The following is a 23708-nucleotide window of genomic DNA, read 5'->3' as shown; positions in this document are numbered from 1 at the left end:
CTTTGGTCAATATAACTCTCTGAGCGTTTTCCTTCTTAAATTAATTTCTGAAAGATTTATGAATGGAATTCCTGTATACAAAGCTTTTTTTTTTCTCTCAAATAAATTGTCCTATTGTGTCAAATGATTACAGTGCTGAGGGGCAAGGGAGCAGAGAAACTCCTTTTGTACATTTACAATAAGAGTGAAAATAAATATATAAATGTATATATCGACTGTATATACATTGTGCACATGAAATGACTTCATTTTCAAGAAAGCGGCTCTTTCCTCATCATTTGCCACGTTTTGATGTATAGAATATAAACCCCCCAATCCATCCAGTGAGTAATTAAAAGACACAGAAATGCTTAGACAACAGCCATGCACTCAATCTGGCGAGCACAATGAGAGGAAGAGTGTTCAAGAAAGCGGGCTCAACCATTTGCACACAAATGCAAGCGCAAACTAGATATTTGTTGTGTGATTTGGCTTTTAGCCTAAAATATTATACAGCATTAGACATGGTTTTCATAATCAGGTAAAACAGACATCTATTTCTCCATCCTGTCCATTCTTTAAAAAGAAAAAAAAACCCCCAATGAGGACTATTAGTATAGATGTAATTACGGCTAACTGCAGTATTATCCCGGTGATAGAATTCATGTGAGCCAAATGCCAAAAAAAATGCTCCGCAGCATCTTTCTCAACAATAGAGGGAATTTGCAAATGCACATGAAGTTAAATCTTAAGTCTGGCTTATTAACAAGTAAACAAACCTCGTCGCAGGAATAAATAAGTTACCATAAAACAGCCTGCTTTTTTGTGCAGGAAAAAAAGGAGGAAAATGTCCAGCGTTAATATGTTAATCAGCAACGAGAGACCTTTTAGTGGCAACGCAGATGCATGATGGGAAATTAACCGTTTGACAACGCAGAGCATGTTCGCTGCATGTTGCTCGAAAGCAGGCGACTATTTGCTGTGATGTCTGAGGATTCGAGGACTCTGAATCTTTTTAACCCTCCTCCTGTTGTGTTTTTAAGACTGGGAACAGCTGTAGACAAACTTTATTTAGCCGCGTACATGTGAACACAAAACCTATGGGATATTTTTGTCTGTGCAGGCTGTACATAAACCAGTACAGCCTAAACACATGTCAGTTTTTACTTGTGCAGCTTCTATTTGCTTTACACAAACATGAAGCATATGTGCAGGGTGGTGGTGGGGATTGAGAAGAATTATGAGATTATAGTAAACAGTAACTCCTCTTCATGAAAGCTCTTTTCACCAAAGACTGTTTGGACTGGGTAGGCCATTTAATTATTCAAGCCACTATTTGAAAGCAAAGGAGCAAATTAAAAGCAAAATGTGGACTACTACGTAAAAAGCTTCTTGTGTGTGTGTTGCAAATATTGCTGCATGCGTGTATATTTCAAAGCAATGTCGTGTTTTGTTCCTGTAAAGCAAAAGCAAAATGATCAAAGCATGCATTATATACTTTTAATTTGACATTTAATTATATTAAATGTGTGTGAGGGAACATTAGTGTGATTAAATCTGGGCCAAGTTTCATTTCCAAAAGTGCCAGTTCAAAAAAAAAAGAAAAGAAAAAAGGTCAGAGTGCGATCATGTGATCAGGCGCAGGTGATGCTTCTGACTTCCTCCACGCGCTCAGCCAAAGGAGGATGAGGCAGTCTGCGTCTGCACTGAACGACAGCCACAAGGATGCAGAGGTGAAGATGCCGGTAACAAAATAAATAACAGCGACAGACACTGAGTGTGCTCCCGCTCCATCATTCAAGGCAGCGGCGGCAGCAGCATAGCCTATCATTATGATATTAAAGGGTCCTGTAGATTAGAATCACCAGGGCGGCATCAGAGGCAGGTGTCCCCACGGCATGCATGATAACATGCTGCCAGCCCCCAGTAAACTCTCAGGTACCTGCTGAGGCAATCCGGGGAGAGGCCAGCTTGGATCTCCTCTGCTTTGGTCTGGTCTGTGTGGGCTCGGGTTTGGAGGGCCCCGAGCGGAAGGGTGCCTCTTCTTCTTCCACCGGCTGCCTAAACACAGACACACTGGATGAGAACCACAGACGGCAATGCCTTCCCCTTTTCCTCCTCGCCCCCTAACACTGCTGGCTGGGCTGCAGCCAGCTAACACAATCACAGCTTTCACCGCATCCAGATAAGGCACATCAGTGATCACCGAGCGGAATCGTCTGCTTTCATGGTGCTGCCTGGTCTAGGTGAGTCAGGCAGGCAGATTCACAGCACAGTGGTGCTACGCTGTGCACATAATTCCCCATCAGTTCTGTTTGACAACACTGCTGAGAGCAGATACAGAGGAATTAGCGTCATAATATTTGTTTTTATGCGTCTTAGAGCGTGATGACATGAAACAATATTTTTTTAATCAGCAATTCTGTGGCTTGTTTTTTTTTTTTGATCTCACACTCTTTTATTTTTGCCTGAAAGGAGCCATGTTGCAACAGAGTATAAGTGTCACCTGGATGTATGATGCAGCTCTGTTTCTTGCAGCTATATTTAAATTTTTTTGTGCATGTGTGTGTGTGTTTGTGTGATTACTCCATCAAATATTGGCTGTAAGAGAAAATGCATTTCCTGCCTGATGAGGTTCACCTCCCCCTCCTACTCATTTACCGATATGCATATATATAGATATATATATGTATATCTATATATTTATATATAATATATAATATAATATAATTTCTTTTGTTATTTAACGCATACCCTTAATGAATCAATTTTATTTTGAGAAAACTGGTAAACATTTTTCTCTTTTTTAAAAAACATTTTTTATAATAATTTTATGCAATGGCTTTTAGATGATAAAATCTATAAAATCTAAAAAAAATATGTATATCGTCAAATTATAAGCAGTTCTCTCAACTTTCTTCCTAATATATGCATATGTGTAGTCTGCAGTATCATATAGCTGTCTGTGGTTGATTTTCTGCTAAATAAAACGCAGAATTGGAGCATCTAAATCTGCATCAGTTGTTTGTGTCCAGCCTGGGTGCTAAAAGAGAAGAGAGAGAGAGAGAGAAAAATAAATAAATATATGTAGTCAGTCTGTGCTGCCAGTGAGGAATTCAGGTTAGTCCCAAAGGACATCACACCTGTCAAGAAAGCAGGATGCAATAACACCCTCCATCCCAAAAAATAGATCTGAGGAAACATTATCTAATATGATGAAAAATAGATCTAAGGACCTGACAAAGCAGATAAAGTAGGAAAACAAGGTCGGAGTAATAGCTTTTATTCTGCCTTGATGGGCCTCTAGTAGTTAGTATGCAAACTAAGGACAGATCCAAAAGTAGGTTAGAGAATCTGAATGTGAAAGGATAGGATTGGAGGGGATAAAAAAATAAAACTTTAATTTCAGCTATGATCTTAACTTTATTTGGCCCTAGTGTGGCAGACTGGTCGGGAACAGAGGAGTCAAACTGGTTGCAAACAGCCTGAGGAAGTACCCTCTTTTCATTTTTTTATTTTCATTTTTTCTTCCTCCTCCCTCTGGGAGACCGCCCATATGTGCGTTTAATCCACATTTGCAAGCAACTCCTATCTTCCTCCTATTTTACCATCACTGTCCTGCTCCCAAACTGCCTTTTTCCTCCTCACATGCTTTTTTCACCGCAGTCGTCCGCCGGCTTCCTCCAGCCTCCATCTCTCACTCTCTCTCCCCTCCCTCCCTCTCTCTCTCTCCTTTTTTTTCCTCCTATTTATGAAAACGTCACTTCAAGTCCCTCCCTGTTTGAATCTCATTAGTTTCTTGTGTGTTTCTCCCTGTCAATAATCCTGAATCCAGACTCTCTCTATTTCCATCCCTCTCTATCTGTCAATCAGCGCCGCCTTTGAACTGAAAACCACTCCGACCAACTTCAACTCACTCAATCCGAGCGGCTCGGCTCCTTCTCCGGCTTCCTTTTTCTGCCAAGATTCCCTTCTTTTTTAGTTTTGTACCAACCGCCAGAGCTTTGGAAAACGCCAATACAGACCCCAAACTTAAACTCGGACTTTTCTAGATCACCGAGATCAAGGTTTTTTTAAAAAACTTTTTTTTTTTGGTTTTTTTGTGCCCCCTTGTCTCTTAAAAAAAAAAAGAAAAGAGAAAAGATTTTTGCTCGGGAAAAATGCCGCAGCTCAACGGCGGTGGAGGGGACGATCTGGGCGCAAACGATGAAATGATTTCCTTCAAAGACGAAGGGGAGCAGGAAGAGAAAATTTCGGAGAACTCCTCGGCAGAAAGGGATTTAGCAGATGTCAAATCTTCTCTTGTAAACGAGTCGGAAACAAATCAGAACAGCTCGTCGGATTCAGAGGTGAGTTCAGTCTGTTTCTTCGCATGTTAGAGAAAAAAAAATCGGGGATCGATCGTCCCCCCGGCGCTGTTTTTAAGTTTAGGGGCCTACATTTACTAACACTGTAACAGCGGGTGGACTTGGAAAGAAAGTTAACTATCGCCCTTCACCGTCCGCTGTGCTAACTTTAACGCAATCCTTGTGTTTCATTGCATTTCAAGGCGGAAAGACGGCCTGCGCCTAGATCTGAAACTTTCAGAGACAAAACAAGGGAAAGTTTAGAGGAGGGTGAGTTTCTGCTTTATTGTTCACTCTTGTTTTTTATTTTATTTCTACCTACAACATGACATTATATGTGCCTGTGCCTCCGCCTTTTATTATGCAATTGCAATTTTTTTGCAAAAAAAAAAAAAAGTTCTCAAGGCCACTTTATAAAAAAAAGTTTTCTTCTCTCCCACAACCCCCTCTTCCCCCCCTCGCCATGTTAGCTGCGAAAAGGCAAGATGGAGGGCTGTTCAAGAGCCCACCGTACCCGGGCTATCCATTTATAATGATCCCCGATCTCACAAGCCCCTACCTTCCCAATGGATCACTTTCTCCAACAGCACGCACAGTAAGTTCATTTATTTACAGCTTGTATGTGCACACACACTCGTCTCACACACACACACACACACACACACACACACACTGACTCCCCGGGTTAGGCGCCGAGGCAAAGGCAGACGCGGAGTGTTGTCACCCTGAAGTGCAGCCGATAAAAATGCAGAGCCAAGTTTTGCAAACTCCCCGTGAAGTGTACAGTACAATGGCATGCATGCGTGCATGCGTGCCCGCACGCGGCTCCCAGCCCGTTTGCCCTGGTCAGAAGCTAGCATGCTAACAGTGCTAAAGAGCTGCAAGTGGGTTAAAATAAAAGGAGAAAAGGAAAAACAGAAATAAGTAGGTTATTGTTATATGTCAGCTTTACGTGCACGGCATTTTTACCAATATTTTTAGCAACTTTTAAATCAAATGCACAAGCCCCTGTGAAAATTTTATTCTCCTTGTTATAATTTAATAATGATTATGACATTATTATTGTTGTTATTATCATTATTACTACTAAGGGTCTGCGTATTCTCCAGGCTTACAAGTGCATGTTTTTACTCTCCTGAATAATGCAGTTGGCTTGTGTTTGCATGGCCTCATCAAAAATGCCCTTTTTTCTAAATGCAACACCATGCATGAGCATTCAGGCCTTTATATAGCAGCTTTTCTGACACACTGTAAGCAGGGGAAAGCAGTGTAAAACCACACAAATAAAATCAATATGCAAATTGGGTTGGTTTTTTTTGCAGAGTGATTTGCATGTGTCAAAACCTGTAAAGACACTATGTAAAAGATGCATGCGTGATAGCTTTCCCCCCTGAAACATCAAGCAGTGCATTTTTTTCTTTTTAATTTAATTTTTTACTTTTTCTAATTATTCTTTCAAATGCGTGTGTATATATATACATATACAGACATATATATATATATTTCTATATGTTTGAATGTATGGTGTGATTTACTGATAGGAATTGTGTGAGACTGTGCTGTTTTGCATCTGCACTGCCTTTGCTCCCAGCGAGGAATCCATGGCAAACATGTGCCATGCAGTAAACCCATATTTATAAATAAATTCATGTTATTTATTTAAACACAATCAGCCATGCTGTAATTATGCCCACTTACTCATTTGCTCAGCACCTCGCCGGTCCCACTGGGCGATGGCAATCCTTAAGCAGCATAATTTTCTCAACCATGGGTGTTGTTTTTTTTTTTTTCCTTTTTCTTTGCCCCCCTATTTTAAACGGTTGCAATTACAAGTCTGCGCTTTAGGACCTGTCATCTCATTTTACAAGGTTAAGGCAAAGACCAGGCATTAGGAAATGTGACCCTCCAACACCCCCCCGCCGCCACCACCACCACCACCTCAGCTCTGCCTAACGAAACTGATATTTGTTACCTCTTTTTTTTTTTTTGTGTTCTCCGCACACCTTGGAAATCAACGCACATCTGACACACAATGCCTTCTTTTGTGTTTGACACAAATTCTGCTTTTGAGTTCAACATGATCACCCATGGTTTCACATGAAATATTTCTTTTGCTGCTTACACAGGTTCTCTCTTTGCGTGCGTGCTTCTTTTGCACATAGGAGAACATTTTGCCATTCATTCTCTCTTAGTCAGCCAGCCTTTTTAACGCTGCTGGCTGGTATGTGGAATTAGTCACTCATTATTCTCATCAGCACTGACACAAACACACATTCACAACAACACGCATGATTTGAAGTGAAGCACTTCCTTGTTTCGATGGCAGAGTTTTGTAGTTTGCTGTCACACACTACTGTGTGTGGAGCGCTCGTTTCCTTGTGCTTATGCAGCAGTTAGAAAAGCAGTAAACTGTGTGGTATGGCTGGAGGATGCTGCGGCGAGACCGTATTGACCTTTGCCCTCTTAATGATGCCCTTGAAATACTATTCTCGGACATAATTGAGGAAAGGAAAGATTTTTAATTTTTTTTTTAAAATATATGCTCCCAGATTTATTTATTTATTTTTTTATCTGTTGTTTTCCTCTCTGTGCCGCTTTCCCTTATTTAAGGAAAAGTCATTACAAAATCTAAAAGAAGGAGGTGCTCGTTTGCAGATGATTAGGAAACCTTTATTACAGCTTAACCTACTGATGCACCTGGACGTGGTTTTTGACTTATGGTGGTCTTCCTACTGTACTGCCTCGGCCCCCTCTTGTCTGCAGCGCGCTGTGTGTCCAGCCATTAGCGCTTTGAAGTCAGCGGTCGCTGTAATATAAATCTATTAGACTTAAAGCTGGCATAAATAATTCACCTGGACATTGATTAGCTGTCTTGCTCCCTAACATGTCATGTAAGGCACTGAATATGACTGCTAGTATCATTAGAATGAGACTTTCTCCTTCATGGCATGAAAGGCTTTGATTCTCGCTGCTTTTACCTTCGCCTTTTCTTTTTCTCCACTCGGTTTTGGTGATGCTGCGATGCTGGTTTTTCCTTTTGCCTCTTTAAAAATTATATAAATGAATACAATTGATTGGAAGTCTTACAGGCTAAATTCTGATGGGTTTAAATGTTTCCCATCAGCTGGCGGTGATTCTGATCTCCCTGGACGTCTTAACTTGCTTCACTTATTTAGTGTTTGCATGACTTAAGGAGGGGAAAAAAAGATTTCTTGCATGTGGCTATTACGATAGTTTGTCTGACCTCTGGGAGTCATAACCAGTGAAAATTTGTTTTTCCTACCACCTAAGCCCAAGGAGGCTCACAATTTAGTATCATTTAGCAATTTGACATGACGCTGTGCCCGGGCTTTAAAAGCCTTCCTGCCCTCGTCTCCTCCTCTCCTTTCCCTGCCGTCTCCCTCCTCCCTAAACCTCACACAAAGGCCTACTGGATCACTCGGTGCAGGTTGAATTGCAGAAGTGGCCTGGCTAGTTCACCCTGGGTTTTCTATCTCCTTTCCCCCTGTTCCCTTTGCTCTCTTCCTTTCTTCCTCACTACCTTTTGTTTCCTGCCAATGCTAACACTAGGCTTTTTAAAAAAAGGCGGCGGGTTAACTCCCGGTGCTGTGGGCTAATATCTACACCTCAACAGGTCTGTGGATGCAGAGGCTGAGGGAGGGAGAATGGGATCTGGGCGGCCAGCTCCCCTGCATCGGGGCTGCTGGGCCGTAAATCCACTGGCTTTATTTACTGCCTCGCGGACTTATGAATGTTAAGATATTTGACGCCACCCCTGGCCCCATAATTCTCCAGGCCTGGAGACTTTTGGCGGAGGTTTTGAGTTTCGACGTATAATTACGAGCAGTTTAAAAAAGAACGAGAAAGTGCACGGGGTGGGGAGCAAAACGGGGGATGAAGACACAACACTGTGCATCCAATACTGTGTTTAGAGTGGGAAGGGAGGAAAATAAGAAAGACTCTCCGAGAACCCGTGATGATTCTACTACAGGGCGGTGAAAAGGCTTTGTGTGGTTGAAACAATAGTTTTCTCCCCTTTTTTTCCTCTTTTGTTTCATTCGTCTAGTCACGCCAGGACTGCTCATGTTGCTGCACATTCACCTATTTTTTTAATAAAAAAACATAAATCTACTTTGATACGGGGGCCGACTCGGTCTTTTGTCTTTTTTTATTTTATTTTTAAGGAAGAAATAATGGAGGATTTTCTGGTGAGATTATTATAATCAACACGCATAAGTGCACACCACCTCCTTTGTGCTCACGTGCACACATTGCTGTGGCCTGTTATCTGTTATAAATGACACAGACAGTATCTTTCCTAAACATGGCAGCAGCATAAGCATAACAATGGTATATCATATGGATTATGTGTGTTCGGCTGTTGTAAAATGGATTTTATTTTTTTGTGGCCGTGACAAGGGGGGAAGATAGTTTAATGCGGATTTAAGGGATAGGGCCCACACCTTATCAAATTGGCTTTACATGTTAATAGGGCCTAATTGGTGTCCGTGGGGGGTTTGGTGGCACGACGTGGCCGCATTTTGTGCCTCAAGCTGCAGAATGCACTCCGAATTTAGTTGGAAGGTTGCGCTCCTTTTGTCTTGCAAATCACTTTTGTTTACAAAGTATGGCGGAAGCGGCTCCCGCTCACTCTCTCACTCACTCTCCCCCATCTCTCTCTTCCTCTTCTGCATCTACTCCCTCTTTTCCTCTCACTCGCTCTCCGCTGCTTCTCTCATCCTAGGCAAGGAGAGGGGGAAAAGGAAAAAAAGGTCCTTATTTTTCTTCGACTCAATAAACACTCATAAAAAAAAAAGTACAATCTGCTTTGGATTTGAGGAGTTAAGTTAGAGAAAAGGGGGAGGCGGGGGTGGCTGGGAAGCAAAGTTTGGCACCATTAAACTAAAATTGGGGTCTGCTAGACATTAGCGGTGCACAGCACATTCTCAGAGCTTAATTAGTCCGAACTGTAATTGTTCATGGTCTGCCAATAGGAGTAATGCTCAGAAAAAGTGGAGTTGCACTAAATCGGCCCGGGGTTTTTAAAACAATAAATCACTCGCATATTTGTGCCGTGATTCAAATGGAGGCTCGACCTCTCCCATCTCGACATGTGGTAAATTGTAAAGTCAATGAATCGCAGATGTAGGGGTGGGGTGGGGGGATTGGTGATGGTGCTGAGGACTCAGAAAGAGAGCGAGAGAGAGGGAGTACAGTAAGGTTTTGTTAGTGCCTGGTGAATGAATGGAAAAGATTTGTGCAGTAAATATTTACCTTTTTATATATAAAATATTAAAAAAAAATTCTCCCTGCTAGCGGGGCTTAATTGTCTAATGCTGATGATGTTGGCAGGCTGAGCCGTGTGAGAGCTTACGCGCTCGTCGATCTGTCACTCCGCTTGAAACACCACAGAGGCAGGAGGAAAAAAAAAAATCAGTCAGTTTGTGGGGTGTGTTTCTAATCAGATTTTAAACTAGTGCGAAGGGAGTAGTGGTTCCCTAGTGGCAGTGTGAGCTGGGTTTGGGTGTAGCAGCTGCAGTAAAGTCTGGTTTGGAGCTGAACCTTTTTTTTTTTTTTTAATTAAATCATCGACTTTATTGCTTTTAATGTAATAACAGCTAATCTGAGGCCTAATTTTGCCTTCGATGTGACATTATGCCTGTTAATCATTATCAATCTGGATATATATATGTATATGTTTATTTTTGCTTTTTATTCTTAAAAGTGAATTAATCCATTTATCCTAGTTTCCGTCAGTGAGCCACCAACACTCTGCTTTTCTGTGTCTGAGCAAAGAAAAAAAAAGGCATTAGTTAAGCAGCTGTGCACTGGGGTCCCTCTTACCCCAGCCCCCTGGTGTAACCCCCTTCCTCTCCCAGTTTACCCCCACCCATCCAGCCCCACCTCTTTCTCCAGTGCATTTCTATAGAGCTGAACACAAAGATACTACTGTACATCTGGAATGAAACTTGTGTCATCTGTTTAAATATATGCTAGCTCCACTCTTGGCCCACAGGGATTAGGGCTCCCTCAAACATGGAAATTAAATTATTGTGTGTGTGTGTCCATGTAGCCACACTTAAAATCTCTTATCTGTGTATGTTACCTTATTTTAGCTCAATGTACCCCGGTGAACAGCTCATCTTGCACATCCACAGCATTGTGGGCAAGTTCATGCTTAATATCAAAAGCAGTGTGGAGATATATGCTTGAGAAGCCAATATTTTCCCATTTTACTTCTTCCTCTTACAAAAATATTTGCACTGTTGGAATATGTTACCAACAATATACGCCAAGTTCCTTTAAAAAAAAAAAAAAAAAGCAAAGAAAAACAAAAAACCTTTACTGTCTCTTTATGGATTTTAAATTACTGAAGAGCAGCAGGGTACAAATGCAGGTGTTCCTAGGATGGAATGAACTTCTGAACTTATATGGAAGTGGCGATAAGATAATTAAAAGTGGTTGCTGGAAATTTTCTTAGCAGTGTTACTTTGCTGCATCCAGCAAAAGAAGATAAGGTTAAATGACTATTGATCGCATCTTTTTAGATATGAAGGTTATGGGTAGGGCTAGGATTAGCTGCTTTCAAGAGGTGATTACCTAGAATTGGTATTTTTATTTTTTTCTATTTTTTAAAAGCGTCGTAATTACAAAAAAACATTGGAAATGTCACTTTTTAACAAGGCGGTGGATGCTGTGTATGTGCATCCAAGAAGGAAGCCACAGATTGTTTGTCATATTCCTTTTCCTCTAAGTTCATTCATAATGGGACCAGAGTGCTCCAGTAGTCAAATGAGTTCACCAGTAGCTGAGTGGGAGGGGAGGGAGGGGCTCAGAGAAAAGCGGGAAATGTGTGTTAGGCCTCTGTCTGTGTGTGTGTGAGTGAATTGGGACGGTGGGGGGGCCTGGGGGTCGACCGCACAAAAGCTGTCTGAATAGAGCGCATAATTGCTGTTAATGCCAGGGCAATGAGAGCAGCGACAGTTCCTGGCTAGATGTCCAAACAATAGTGCCCCTCGGCTTCACATTTATCTTCCCATTTGGAGGAATGAAAAAAAAAAGGGGGGGGGGGGGAAGAGAGGAACACAGATTGGAACAGGAGAGTTTCAGTTTTCATTCACGCCTGACGAACAGGCATGTGTTCATGTGCGTGGTTCGCGTCTCTGAATAAACCCCCCTCCCGCCCCGCCGCCCTATCTCTCGGCCCAACCTCCACTCCACGTTTTCCCTTCGTGCTTCCCATTCTCGTCGTCATCAGAAAATATTTGCCTTAAAAGCTCTGGGTGAGAAGGCCGCCGTGACGCTGGGAGGAATTCTGGTTGCTGTCGACCTTCTGTTTGGATTGCGGCATGTGTTTGGGAGGGGTCAAAGTGCACTGGCTCTGACATGCTTTTCGTTGACGAACGAGCTTCCCCTCTCACCCCCTTTTTCTTTCTGATGGGGAGTGCTTGAGTATCCATTGGAGGTTGTTTTGTTTTTTTTCCGTAATTCCAGCTTGTGTGTGTGTGAATGCAGGGAGGAGGTGCCAAACTGCCATCACAGCTCCTAATGATCACGTTGGGCTAGATAATGACTAGCCGTGCCAGTGTGCAGTGAACACCTGTGGTACACCAGCCTTTTATGGATGTGGTACAATGTCCTGGAATGTACCACAGAAGAAGAATTTCATTCATTCATTCCAGTATCTGTTTTAAAAATACTTTCCTCACTTTTTCCTCACAAAAGTGGTGGCAGTGTGATTTAAATATTCACATCTAGATATTAAACATTAATTATACAAAAGTCTTTGTCCGGTGTTCATCCAGCCACGCGCAATATATGCAGATGGTTGTTTTTCTACCCAGTTTGTATCTGCAGCCTTAATGTAGTCAAGGGAATTTCAGTATGCAGATAATCTGTTCAAAATGGCTCAGATGGGAAGGAGGCACTTGTGTGTGCTAAACACATAATAGAGGAGTTTAAGGTGATAAAAGTCCAGTCAATGTATTTTTAATCTACTAATTAAACTTTTAATTGTAGCGGGATAAGCTCCAAGGAGCGTGTGTTCGTGTGATTATGTGTGTGTGTGTGTTTTGGAAGCGAAGCCGGTCCGCTAATGAGGTGATCGTCTGCTTTTTTTGTCGTCAGGAGGTGGTGGATTCATAACTCCTCGCAAAAGGTGAGGGAGGGTTTAAAAGTGTGAGCGAAATAAATGCATTTACTAATCTGCGGATTATGGCGGGATTTGTGTAAAAAAAAAAAATGTTGGCAAGATTATTTTAAAATGCACAAGGCTAATAAAATGTAACCTCCATACCCTGCGATGTGGTGCAACTTTAGAGTCTTTTTCTTTTTTTCTTTTTTTTAGCTAGTTGATGAAGCAATTCCAGTGGAAAACAGATTAAGAGTAAATTCCCATGTTAACTCTTTAACCAGCTGTTAGAAACCTATTTACACACAATAATAATACGCCTCTTTTAAAGAGACAGCTGTTGGCTTGCGTACAGCACTAGATAACATTTCATGAGAACAGCTTGTCACATCCACACACGGCCTGCACATGGGCACTGAATTGCCAGTCATTGTGCAGGTGATGATATTTGGAAGTGCATATATATATATATATATAAATACATATAAACTTCTGCTTTTGACCAATTTTTAAATAATAAGATGGATTTTTAATTTTTATATGGCATAGCATATTTTTTCCCCATTATTTTCTTAATGGCTTCAGTTTTAAAAAAATAAATCCCCCCTCCCATCCCTTCCCTGGCATTCTCAGTATTATGTATTCATCCGGGCTCCAGTGAGAGGCCAGTGTGTCACCAGTGTTCAGGGTCAATTCCAAAAGTGCACAAATTGACTGGTGGAAGTGAATTGTCAATTGTCTTTCTCCCTCGAGGGGTCAGAGTGAATGGAGAGGCTTGTTTGGACAACTGTCCCGAGGTGAGATGTGTGGCCCTCTCTGTCCAGCCAGAGGGGATGGACTGATGAACGGACAAGAGAGCGGGGAAACGAATGAACAGCAGATAGGCAAGACGACGCTGTGGAGGTAGAAAACAATGCAGTCTCGTCCCCCTGAAATCACAGTTTTGATTGAGCGGATTTAGTTGGCAACTCTTGATGGTATCCAGTGGAGGCACTGACACAATAGGGAAGTAATTATCACAGTCTTCCTATAATAAAACCAACACTGAATGACGCCTGGTCTCTGTGTTAAATATTAAATCTATTCCCATAACTTAAATGTACATAGTTCTGCACGGATACTGAAAATCAGGTTATTCCAAAAGTTTATTTTTTAATTTTGATCCCAGTAAAACTCAACTAAAGTCCACAATTCATTGATGGATCAACACGTAAGGCAAGATATGTCTCTAACTATTTGGATAGTCATATGTATGACTTTTGCATGCTCTACTGTGTGGGTTAAATTGTTCCGCTAAAGCGGATCTTTACTGTGCGATTATTTCGAGAACTATTCATTTTATTCTTAGATGGAACCTAGTTTTAGTTTACTGTCCATTGGCATGCAAACCAAAGGTTCATTTTATAGATTAACTTTGAACCTGAAACCACCAGTTCAGCCATAATGAAAGTTGAGATTAGAGGCAGGCATTACTAAGCAGGTTTGGCCTTTGTGTCATGTGATGCACGTCACAGTGTACTTTAGAACCAGAAGGTGTTTTATCTTCACTTTACTGCCTCCTCTATCTTTATTGGCAGCCACACTTTGCATATTTCGTGTACCAATAAAGATAAATTTCCTGCTTTATCATTACAGATGGCGTCAAATGGTTAAGGTCTGGCTCGGCGATGTTATTATTTTAGCTCTCAGGGTGGTCAGCTAGGACTACAGCATTCAGCAGCATGGGGAGCATTTCTGGAAGATGCAACCTGTTTTGCATGTTGTATAAAAGCCCTTTGTCTGTTGTGGATGACCCTTGCTGTTGTAAGGCCTGTATCTGTCTCTGCTCAGGCAGGCAGGCAGGCCTGCAGTGAGGATGCAGCAGCTGGCCTGGGCCCAGGCACAGGAATGCTGTGTGTGCTGTTTAAACACTGGCTTGTCTCAGTGCAGGCCTAGAGGACTGGAGGGAAGGAAGTTGCAGCATGTTTACATAGCTGAATTGTCCGTTGCCCCCCCCCCCCCCCCCAATGGCTGATACACTTCTGTTCAAACATCCACAAGTGTGGAGATGACCCCCGTTGATGCCGGTGTTCACAGCTCTGCCTTAACACTTACTTCTTTCTCTCTGAATGTGTGTGTGTGTGTGTGTGTGTGTGTGTGTGTGTGTGTGTGTGTGTGTGTGTGTGTGAACACTGAACACTCATAGCCAGTACTTTCTTCCCTGCTGTGGGTGTTTGCTGTTTTAACCTGGAGGCTTGGATAATAGATAAAAAGTGTTATAAGGGAGCATTTATCACACTGAGAATGGCAACAAGAAGAGATATTCAGACAGATGAAGCGATAGAGGGGAACCTCATTGCTTCAACCAAGGTCCTATCCAAGCAGGGAGCCAGCCATTGACATACGGTGGAATTGTCATCTAATTGTTGTTTGAATTACCTGTTATGATCCAATGACAAATCTCTCACACTCTTGCCATCAGAGCGGAAAATGCATCCGGGGATTGGCATGATCTTTGTGAGTGTGTAAACCTGGCTTCAACAAGATGGATAAATGCAATTACTGGACAGACCTGGAGAGGAGAAAATCCATTTAAAGCCCGTAAAGCTAAGCAGGGGCCGTGCTTAATTCATTTGGCCAATTTACGGGTGATGTACGAGTGTCAGGGCACATTAGTCAGGCGGGGGGAGAGGTGAGTGTATGCTGGCTCAATGGGTTGGGTGTATTTTCTTTCTTTTTTGGGGAGGGGGGGCTTTTTGGTAGCAGAGTCTCCTTGAGACCGGGTTCCATGCTTTCCTCCAGACAAAGCCAGTGGAGCCTGGACATGGAAATGACAAAAAGATGCACTGAGTGGGAGGGAAGCGGGATTGCTTTGCAAATGAGGTGGGGAAATGTTGCTTTGGTCTGCTGGGCAGCAGAGTGAGTACCGGCATGCTTTGCCATACCAAGAGCTCAATCAGGTGCTGTCAGCAACCCTCGCGTCCTACAAGTTAAACGACTGATTTTTATATAGAAGTGTAAACGCTTGTGACCAGTGTTGTTGCCTAGTTTCTGTTTTTTTTTTTAGTTTATTAATAGTGCCTTTGCAAACACTTTCGCAAACACTTTAATTTTAGTTAAAGATAATGAAGGAAGAGCAGACTAAAGCGTTAGAGGGCTCTGTTCATTTTGATCCCTGCTGACTTTGAAACTCTCTCTCAACTCTTTACTTTCAAAATGAGTTATAATTACATTGTTTATCTAGACTGCAACCGGTTCACCTGAGAAATCTTTGCTTTTGGCCTGTGCAGTGTTTGCCTCAGCCGCTGGCAGTCTCATCCGTGTTACTGTTATTATTTTATCCTGGAGGCACTTTAGTCTCCCAGTGCTTACATTTTTATTTCGTCTGTGCTTCTTGCGCCGCGTAGACCGACTTCTGTTTATCAACTCTTCCAGTGCATTGACATTAGACGTCTTTACTCTGCTTAGTCTGTTACGCAGCCATTGTCTTGGTGGAGCAAAACCACTCAACGGTTACACAAGCTGAGTGGTATGCAAAAACAGTGGTTAGAGCCTCGCCGGGCGGGTGAGAGGCGTTGAGGGAAGCTTTGGTTTACGGCTTCAAGCCGCAGCCTGAATCAGGGCAGGGTTAGCTATCAGACAGAGAGACATGTGAGGCTAAGACCTCACTCACTATGATGCAGATGCTTTTTAAGTGGTTGGGATCACACTTAAGTGCCTCTTGGGTTAGTAGATTTGGATTGCCAGAGTGTATGTGTGTGCACTCGGTGTCAGGGAAAGTGTGCGTTAGCATATGTCACCTGACTGCCAGGCAGCCGGCCTCGGGAAACCAGAGTTAGTGTGAATGCCGGGGCTTGTCAAAGACAGGTGCCACCACTGCGGCCCATGCCTGCCACACAGCAGCTGGGAAAAGACTGCAAGGCCCACGGTCAAGTGTGGGCCATTGGGAGATCGCATCAGGCTAGAATTCCAGATCAGTGGGGGGTGAAATGGGCATGCCTCCCTGCAGTACTGTGGCTTCAAGGGTGATGTATGCATGGTGCATAGGCTTCTCTGTTCACTTTCTGCAGCCAACACTGTTTAAAGTAATTAAATAATTTGTAGGTCAACTTTCCACTTCCTTCAAACATGTCTGTTGCATTGCTCTTGATGATAATCTAACACCGAAAGACATGCAGTGGGTATTTGGGGTATAAATTTTGAGTTGCACATACTGGCTACCATCATGTCCCCTGCTCCTCAGCCCCTTCTGTAAATGTCTCTCGACTTCCTATAGCAATGTGAGGATTGGTGTAGTGTTGTGGCTCAGTGGTGCAGCTTCTTTCCCGAGCACGGCAACTGGAAGCCTCCCCCCGTCATCTCGGGGTATCGTGGGGTTGTGGATGTGCCTGGGAGTCATCACTGTAAGTCCTCTGAGCCTTCTGGGGGAAGTTTCACGGACCCTTTCTTCTCATTTTCTGCACTTGCTTTTGGGATGACTTTGAGTCCTGAAAACTCAAAATCCTGTGCTGTAAATATGCAGATGTAGTCATCGTTTTTCCCTGATCCGCCTGCTCGCTTCTTCCCAGATGCCTGCCTCCCCCGTCCTCATGGGAGAACAACTGCTGGTTGCCATCTATAGGCCAGTGGAATTCCTCACCCTGACTCAAGAATAATAATATAAAAAAAACGTGGAAGTTTTCTATATGCTCCTGCAGATCATTTTACAGCAGTGCCTCTCAACACAACTGTTCCTAGTTAGTGGAAACTTCCAGACTTATTACAGTCACCAACAGGGCAAATTTCTTCACTACCAGTGCTTGTACGTTTAATGCTACATGGCTTGGGGTGACGTTATTTAAGCCAATGAGCCAGTCTGTCCTTGTATGATATGTTAAATTTAGAATTAAATGCTCAGCTGTAAATTATGTAGTCTCCTGGCATGAGACAAATAGTTTTGGTTTAATCTGACACCCACAGGCGTAAGCGGGAGTTACCCCAACTAGGCTGGAGAATTTATGATCATGCCGGCCAGAAGCCATACCTTTTTTGGCCCAGAACCAAAGTTTGGCAACCGAGTTTACATCAGTGGTTGCCATTGCACATTCAGAAATGATCTCAGTGAAAGCATTTTATGCATGACATTAATGAGGCCAGTCAGCACAGTTAATTTGCTGTTATTTAGCTCTGCGGTCGTGTTAAATCATAAACAGGCCGAGAGAGGCCTCACTGCTAACAGTAAGTGTTGAATAAGGGGTAAAACTCAGACCTGAACTTGAGGGGAATCTTGATTCTTGGCTAGGTAGCTCAGTTATCGGAGCTTCCTGGCCAGAAATTGAGATTCTGCGGTTTCAGACGCTGGGAAAGTTAACCTCTAATTGTTCGCAGAAGCTATTGGCAGGAGGAGCTAAGTGATGATGAGTGAGGCATCGACGGGGAACACGGGTTGGATGCTGAGATGAGACAGCTCACACTTGCCGGTCAGGGGTTTTGTTTTTTTTTCATTAGGAAAGAACTTGAGCCCAATGGGATTCTCCCCAATGACAAAATGGTAGTCCTAAAGGGGGAAAGAAATGAAGAAAACCCAGCTCTTTCTTTCTTGGCTCTGTTTTAAGAGACAGACACTTTGTTCACGTTTTAAATTGGCCTTGTCATGCGGTTTCCTCCACTGGGCTGCTGGGAGCTGACTGTTTCCACATAGGCCAATGTTCTGTACCAGTTTTGGTTTCGAGAAAAATAAGCGTCTGTTTTTTGTGGCACTGATCGCTGTCGTATTAAACTTGGGTTTTTTGTTGCTTTTTCCCCTCCCCAAAAGCTAACACAGCCGTGCTTGTATTCTTCACGCCTTATATATTTTTTTTAGTATTATTATTATTATCTCAGTTGCAGTTGCTTAACAAGAGGCACATCAGCCTCTGTCCTAACACGGCCACGACCCTGTAACCTCACCCCCGACCCCTCTTCCCGCTTGTACTACAAATCTACTTTTTGTAGTGTTTTTCTGCGTGCCACATTTTCGCAAATAACATCAGTAATCATTCAATTGGGCATAAAGTAATTGAGAGGCGGCCTGCTTGCCATCTGTCTGGTGAGATTACTACTTTCTGTGTAATTAAACGTGTGACCTTGCGGCCATGGAGGGAGGTGCCAGCGGGCGAGCCACTGCCAAAGAGCCAGGCTGTCTTATTTGAAGTCAGAGGGAAGCTGTTGGTGAGGGTGGGAGGGAGAGAGAGTTGTGCGGTTTTAAAAGTTTAGCCCAGCTGCTAAAGATAGCACAGGTTGATGTGAGTTGAGCTTAAGCGGCAGCCTTTACATGGCTGCGTCCTGCGTGTGTCGAAGCCCAAGCCTCAGTCAATTTTGCAATTCTACAGGAGCCTTGTTGAAGTCAGCATGATCCCTGTGTGCATACAGTGTAACCAGGAGAGGATAGAAAAGCAGGGGTCAGAAAAGTGTGTGTATGTGTGTTTCTGTGTGTGCTTGTGGGGTCAGGATGGGCTGAATAGAGACTGCTGTTTTAACTCTGATTTTATGTGTGGTTTTGTTTGGACTCCTGAGGTTTGGTTTCCTTTGGACAGTGTCCAGAGACTACAAGGCCTGCTTCTCCTCAGCTTTCTTGTGAGGCCGACGTGAAGAGCCCTGCAAAGCCCTGTGATTGGATTTCAGCGCTGATCTGGTTGATTTGCGTTGTAAACAGGACATTAAAGACAGGGGAGATGGCGAACTAATGAGTCTTTGTGTCAGTGTGCATACTGCAAAAGGGTGCTTGTGTGGTTTTATCCTCTGCATCCTGCATCGCGGTGTCACACGCCCAGTTAAGAAGAGGAACTAAAACTCCTGTAGATCCCTGATGACATTCAGTATACTCATAGACGTATACATAAACACCAAATGCGCAACTGAAAGAGACATCGGCATGGTTTAGTCAGTGTGGGCTGGATGGTGTCTTGCAATACTTCCGCTCAGATCTGGAAAAAAGAAAAAGTCTCTCTTGTTCCCCCAAACAAAAATAACCGTTTTAATTACTATGGTTGTGCTATGGTGCAGCCACAGCATGGCTGGTGGGACCCAGCTGAGGTGGCACTTGCCACTGGGGATGGGGACAAGGTCTGGGCCGGCCTCCAGGGAAATTACAGGGTGGTGTGGAGGATGGGGGGGAACTGTATCCGTCCTCCAGTCCCTGCTGTCAACCCAGAGAGCTCCTGTTTGCAGCTAAGCGAGGCTCTCTCCGTTTCATCTTCACCCTCTGGAGATAATTGGAGTTGTACTGTGTGTAAACATGTTTTTGGTTTCAAAGATAAGTTTCAGTCTGAAGACCTGTATATCTGCCCGGCATGCAGGGGGAGGAAAAAAATCAGTTTTTAATTTTTTTTCTAAAAAAAGAGCAGCATTTTTAAACTGAACTTGATTCTTATTTTCTGTTTCTTACATTCTTCTTCTTCTTCTGTTTTCTCCCTAACCTCTTCAGCCATCTCCCTTTTCTCTTTTTCCACTACCCCTCCCCTCCCCTCTCTCAGTATGTGCTCTGATTACCTCTCCAAACTGGCAATAAGTTGATTGCTTTACAGAGATGATGTAAGCCTCTGCCCTAGGGTACATCAGGTTGGATTTCTCCCGCTTTATCTTGTAAAGCCTAAATTAACAGCTGGTTTGGTTGGAGTTCTCCTGGATCTGACTAAAGGATTAGGCTTGGTTCTCATGCGAGTCAATCCGGTTTGATTTATTGCAGGTCTATCAAAAAAGATCAATGGGAGTCCTTTTGAAAGTAAATCCTTAATCGCTCTTTGCACTTACGTGTCATCATTGTGAATTTTTTCACTCCCCTCTGTTTCTTGCTCCCTTCTTTCTCACTCCCTAATTCTTATTCTTTCCTTACACCACTGCCTGTCTGTTTTTATTTTTTTATCTCCTCCTATACCCCACCCAACCCAATCTGCGGTAGCGTTTTGCACTTGTCGATGGTATCATGGTGAATTGCTGGATAGATTTTCTCTCTGTTCTCATTAGTTTTCCATCGGGGCAAATGCTCGCTTTTAAAGCCTCAGGTTGCGATTGCGAATGAAATATAGCCAGTATAGCTTGGTCTTAACCCAAACTTGCCCCAAGTTTTTTTCTGTATAAGACCCATCAGTCACCTTTGGCCATAAGTAACAAGGATGCTGAAGAAATCAGTGTTTGGTTCTCATATTCTCTTACCCATCTGGGGTTAAATTGGCCATAGATATAAAAGTGAATGACAGGTGATTTGGAAATTAAAGCTCAGTCGGACTATTAATCCCATTTGCATGTTATGGCTGCTGTTTGCATTTGGCACTTTTATTATATCTGACATTGCTGCCTGGTTCCAGCTAATCATCAATGCTTTTGGCTCATTAGTATCCAGGAACTGAAGATCAGAAACGCTTGAGATGTTTTTAACTCAAATAATGACGTATCATCCTTCACTTCCCCTTTGGATCTCTCCTGTCTCATGCTAGCGTTGAAACATTTGCTAAACTGAATGAATTAACTCAATCCTAGCTCTAATTATGGAGCACTGAATGCATTTTTCCTGCATATTCACATACGTCTGTGCTCACAAAATGATATGCGAGTCGAACAACACCCTGCAGCGTGCGGCGTATTTTCTTCCACACTTACGTAAATGGACATGGCAGCTTCTGCTATTTTTCCGCCCAATCTCTCTCCTTCACTTTCCCTTATTTCCTCATTAACAGGGCTCGTTATGTATTAAATATCATCCTCCTCCTCTTCCGCTAGGCTAATTTTCCCCTGCTCCGCCTCCATCGATGCCTTGGCTCTCTAGGAATCTGTATCTTGAAGGATGCAACCAGTATCACTGACAGGAAGACTAGATGGATTGGCAGACCCCCTTTGATGGTGCCAGTGATATGTAGGCCTTCTCCTGGCCAACATTCACATTTATCTTGAGGATTTTCCATGTCTTTAAATATATTTTTGCTCTGACGTATGACTGATGTGATCAGTGTCAAATTCAGGTGTATCTGCTTGGCATGCTCTGTGGCCTGGTTGGCTGTCAGACCTGGGTATGGAGGTGTGGGAGGGGCTCTAAATAAGGGAAGGGGGTGGGGGGTGGAGGTTGGTGGGTGGGTGGGGGGAGTTGGGTGAGATCGACGGGATACGTGGGAAGGAAGGGCTTGCTGTCAGCCAGCTGGACCTCTTAATCCTACAGCCTTGGGGAAAGGGTGTGTGTGAATGTGTGTGTGTGTGTGAGTGAGTGTGTGTGTGTATTGTGTTTGTCTCGTAGAGATTTGTCAATTTTAGCACACCTCTGCTCGACTCTTTGGCCCAGCTGAGCCCACAATCGCGCGTGCGTGCGCTTGGTAGTGTGTTGTGTGAGTGTCTCTGCTCCAGTGAGACACAACCAGGATTTCATGCACGCTGTGTTTACTGTAGTCTTCGCTTTAACAGCACACTGTATATTTATGTCAAGACGACACAGTCTCTCACCCCCTTGATGTTGGAGAGGAGCTGGTGGTTGGTGCAGGGTGGAAGTGTCTGTCTGTGTTTGCACGTACACGCATGTGTGTGTTGAGGGTAATTTTTGTACTGTGTTGCTGGTTGAGGAGGAACCCGTGGATGGGGGTGGGGGGGCAGGACACTGCCAGCGCCACTCACTCCAAGCCTTTATGCCCAGCCCTGCGAGCATGAAGCATCTCTAAAACTTGTGCACGCGCGAGCTCCATCCCGCTCTACGTCATTTTGTAGCTCGCTGTCTGATTGCGTCACCCCCTTGTCATTCATTAGACACAAAACGCGCTATTTAACCAAATTCCATGCAAGCTTCCTCTTTCCCGAGCACCCTCTCCTGCTCTCTCTGCCCCACTCTCTCGCTCTCTTTTGGCGTAGACTTTTGCATATATAACAGGCTGGCAGGCTAAGAGCTTGGGACTTCCCCACGCCACACTCCAAGCCTTTGATCCTTTGCTTTGGAGGTAACATCAAAAGGAGAGGCATAGAAAGGCAGCTACTACTGTGAAGTTCAATGTTCAACTTGATGGCTTGGCTGAGGGCTTTTTTTCCCTCTCTCCTCCTCCTCCTCCCCTCCCGCTTCACCTCCCTCCTCCCACCGCTCCCTCGATCCCTTCGCTGTATCCCTCAGCTGACAAAAACACACAGTTTGTAGCCAAGGGTTTTTTTAATTTTTTTTTATTTTTTTATTTTTTTTATTTTAGTGCCTCTGACCTCACCTCCATAGAATGAGAATCTGACATAAAACAAGATCTCAACCCTATAAAGAAAACAAAAAAACTCAGCTGTAGAGAGGGTGTACACAAACATTCAGATGTTTCCTTTTTGACGCCGAGGTAAAAGGCGCTTTTCCAGCGCCAGGTCCTTCTTTTTCCTCTCAGTTTCTCCCACTGTCTGTGTGGGTAACATGCAGCAGCAGCATCCCTGTATTGCACCTTGTTGCGTCAATGCCGAGCTGGGCTCTTTGCTGCTAGGTTAAGCAGCAGGATGAGGGCAACATAGCGTATTGTTTTCTGCACACCCTCTTTTGAATGGATGCATCCTTAAGCTTGATTTAGGGTCAGTGCGAACTGCCTTTGGATAGCTTTGAAAACCACTCCCCTGCAACTTATAAACATTGGACAGTGGTTGTCAAAGTTGCTTGCTCTCAGGACATGGGAGAACAGCCGGGCATTTTGCTTATTTTTTTCGTCTTACAGCTGTTTCTTTTTGCCCTGCCTTTGCATGCGTCTGCCAGGGATGACTTAAAACACATTTGATTTCCAACAGCACGCCTTGAAAACTTGTTCCGAGAGGTTATAACCTGACCCTTATGCTCTACCTCACTTTTTCTTTCTGATTTGCAGAAAAAGAGAGTGCCAGAATAAGCTCAGAGGAGGAGAAAGACCTGTTTTCTGCTTCTTTCTTTTGGTTGTTTTGTTTTTTTCATCTTCTCCTTTGCAGCGTTGACATGTGAAGCTTGCAATCAGCCGTTCACGGAAAAAACAAACGATTTTCATAATGAACGTCTTAACCGAGTTTCTTATGCAAACTCTGTAAATTAAGGAAGAATCAGACGAGGCCGTGGCCTTCCAGGTCAAAAGCGGGCTTTTGCTGTGCTATTTGCAACTGTATTTAAATGACACAGACTTGATAAAGGCGATCTAGAAAGCTGAGATGCTTCACTAAATGCTTTTTCGTCCTTTATGAGCTTCGTTGTCTGACTGTGCCAATTAGCAAAGGCGTGTGGCCTGCTTTCCCTCTCCTCTTTTTCTCTTTTTCCCCCCTGTGCTCCATCTCTCTTTCTAGATAGATGCTTTCTCTAT

At 43.4% G+C, this 23708-nt stretch overlaps 1 protein-coding gene across 20 annotated transcripts in view; it reads left to right on the top strand.

Annotated features, from left to right (window-relative positions):
• The first annotated feature begins 3708 nt into the window (after positions 1-3708).
• The window catches only part of tcf7l2 (transcription factor 7 like 2), an 86374-nt gene continuing 66374 nt past the window's right edge, over positions 3709-23708 (top strand). For 4 of the 20 annotated variants that reach the window (XM_080872246.1, XM_080872252.1, XM_080872253.1 and 1 more), the window contains exons 1-3: positions 3711-4328; positions 4529-4595; positions 4796-4920. In XM_080872246.1, the coding sequence (XP_080728372.1) occupies positions 4140-4328; positions 4529-4595; positions 4796-4920 (381 nt within the window). In that variant the 5' untranslated portion in view covers positions 3711-4139. Of the gene's footprint in view, positions 4329-4528; positions 4596-4795; positions 4921-23708 lie in introns of all 20 variants that reach the window. The other 16 variants (XM_080872248.1, XM_080872249.1, XM_080872259.1 and 13 more) reach the window with 13 other exon arrangements.

Source organism: Rhamphochromis sp. 'chilingali' (assembly GCF_963969265.1).
Source record: "Rhamphochromis sp. 'chilingali' genome assembly, chromosome: 22".
Classification (NCBI taxonomy): Eukaryota; Metazoa; Chordata; class Actinopteri; order Cichliformes; family Cichlidae; genus Rhamphochromis; species Rhamphochromis sp. 'chilingali'.
The sequence above is the reverse complement of the archived record's forward strand: the minus strand, read 5'-3'. Positions and strand labels throughout refer to the sequence as shown.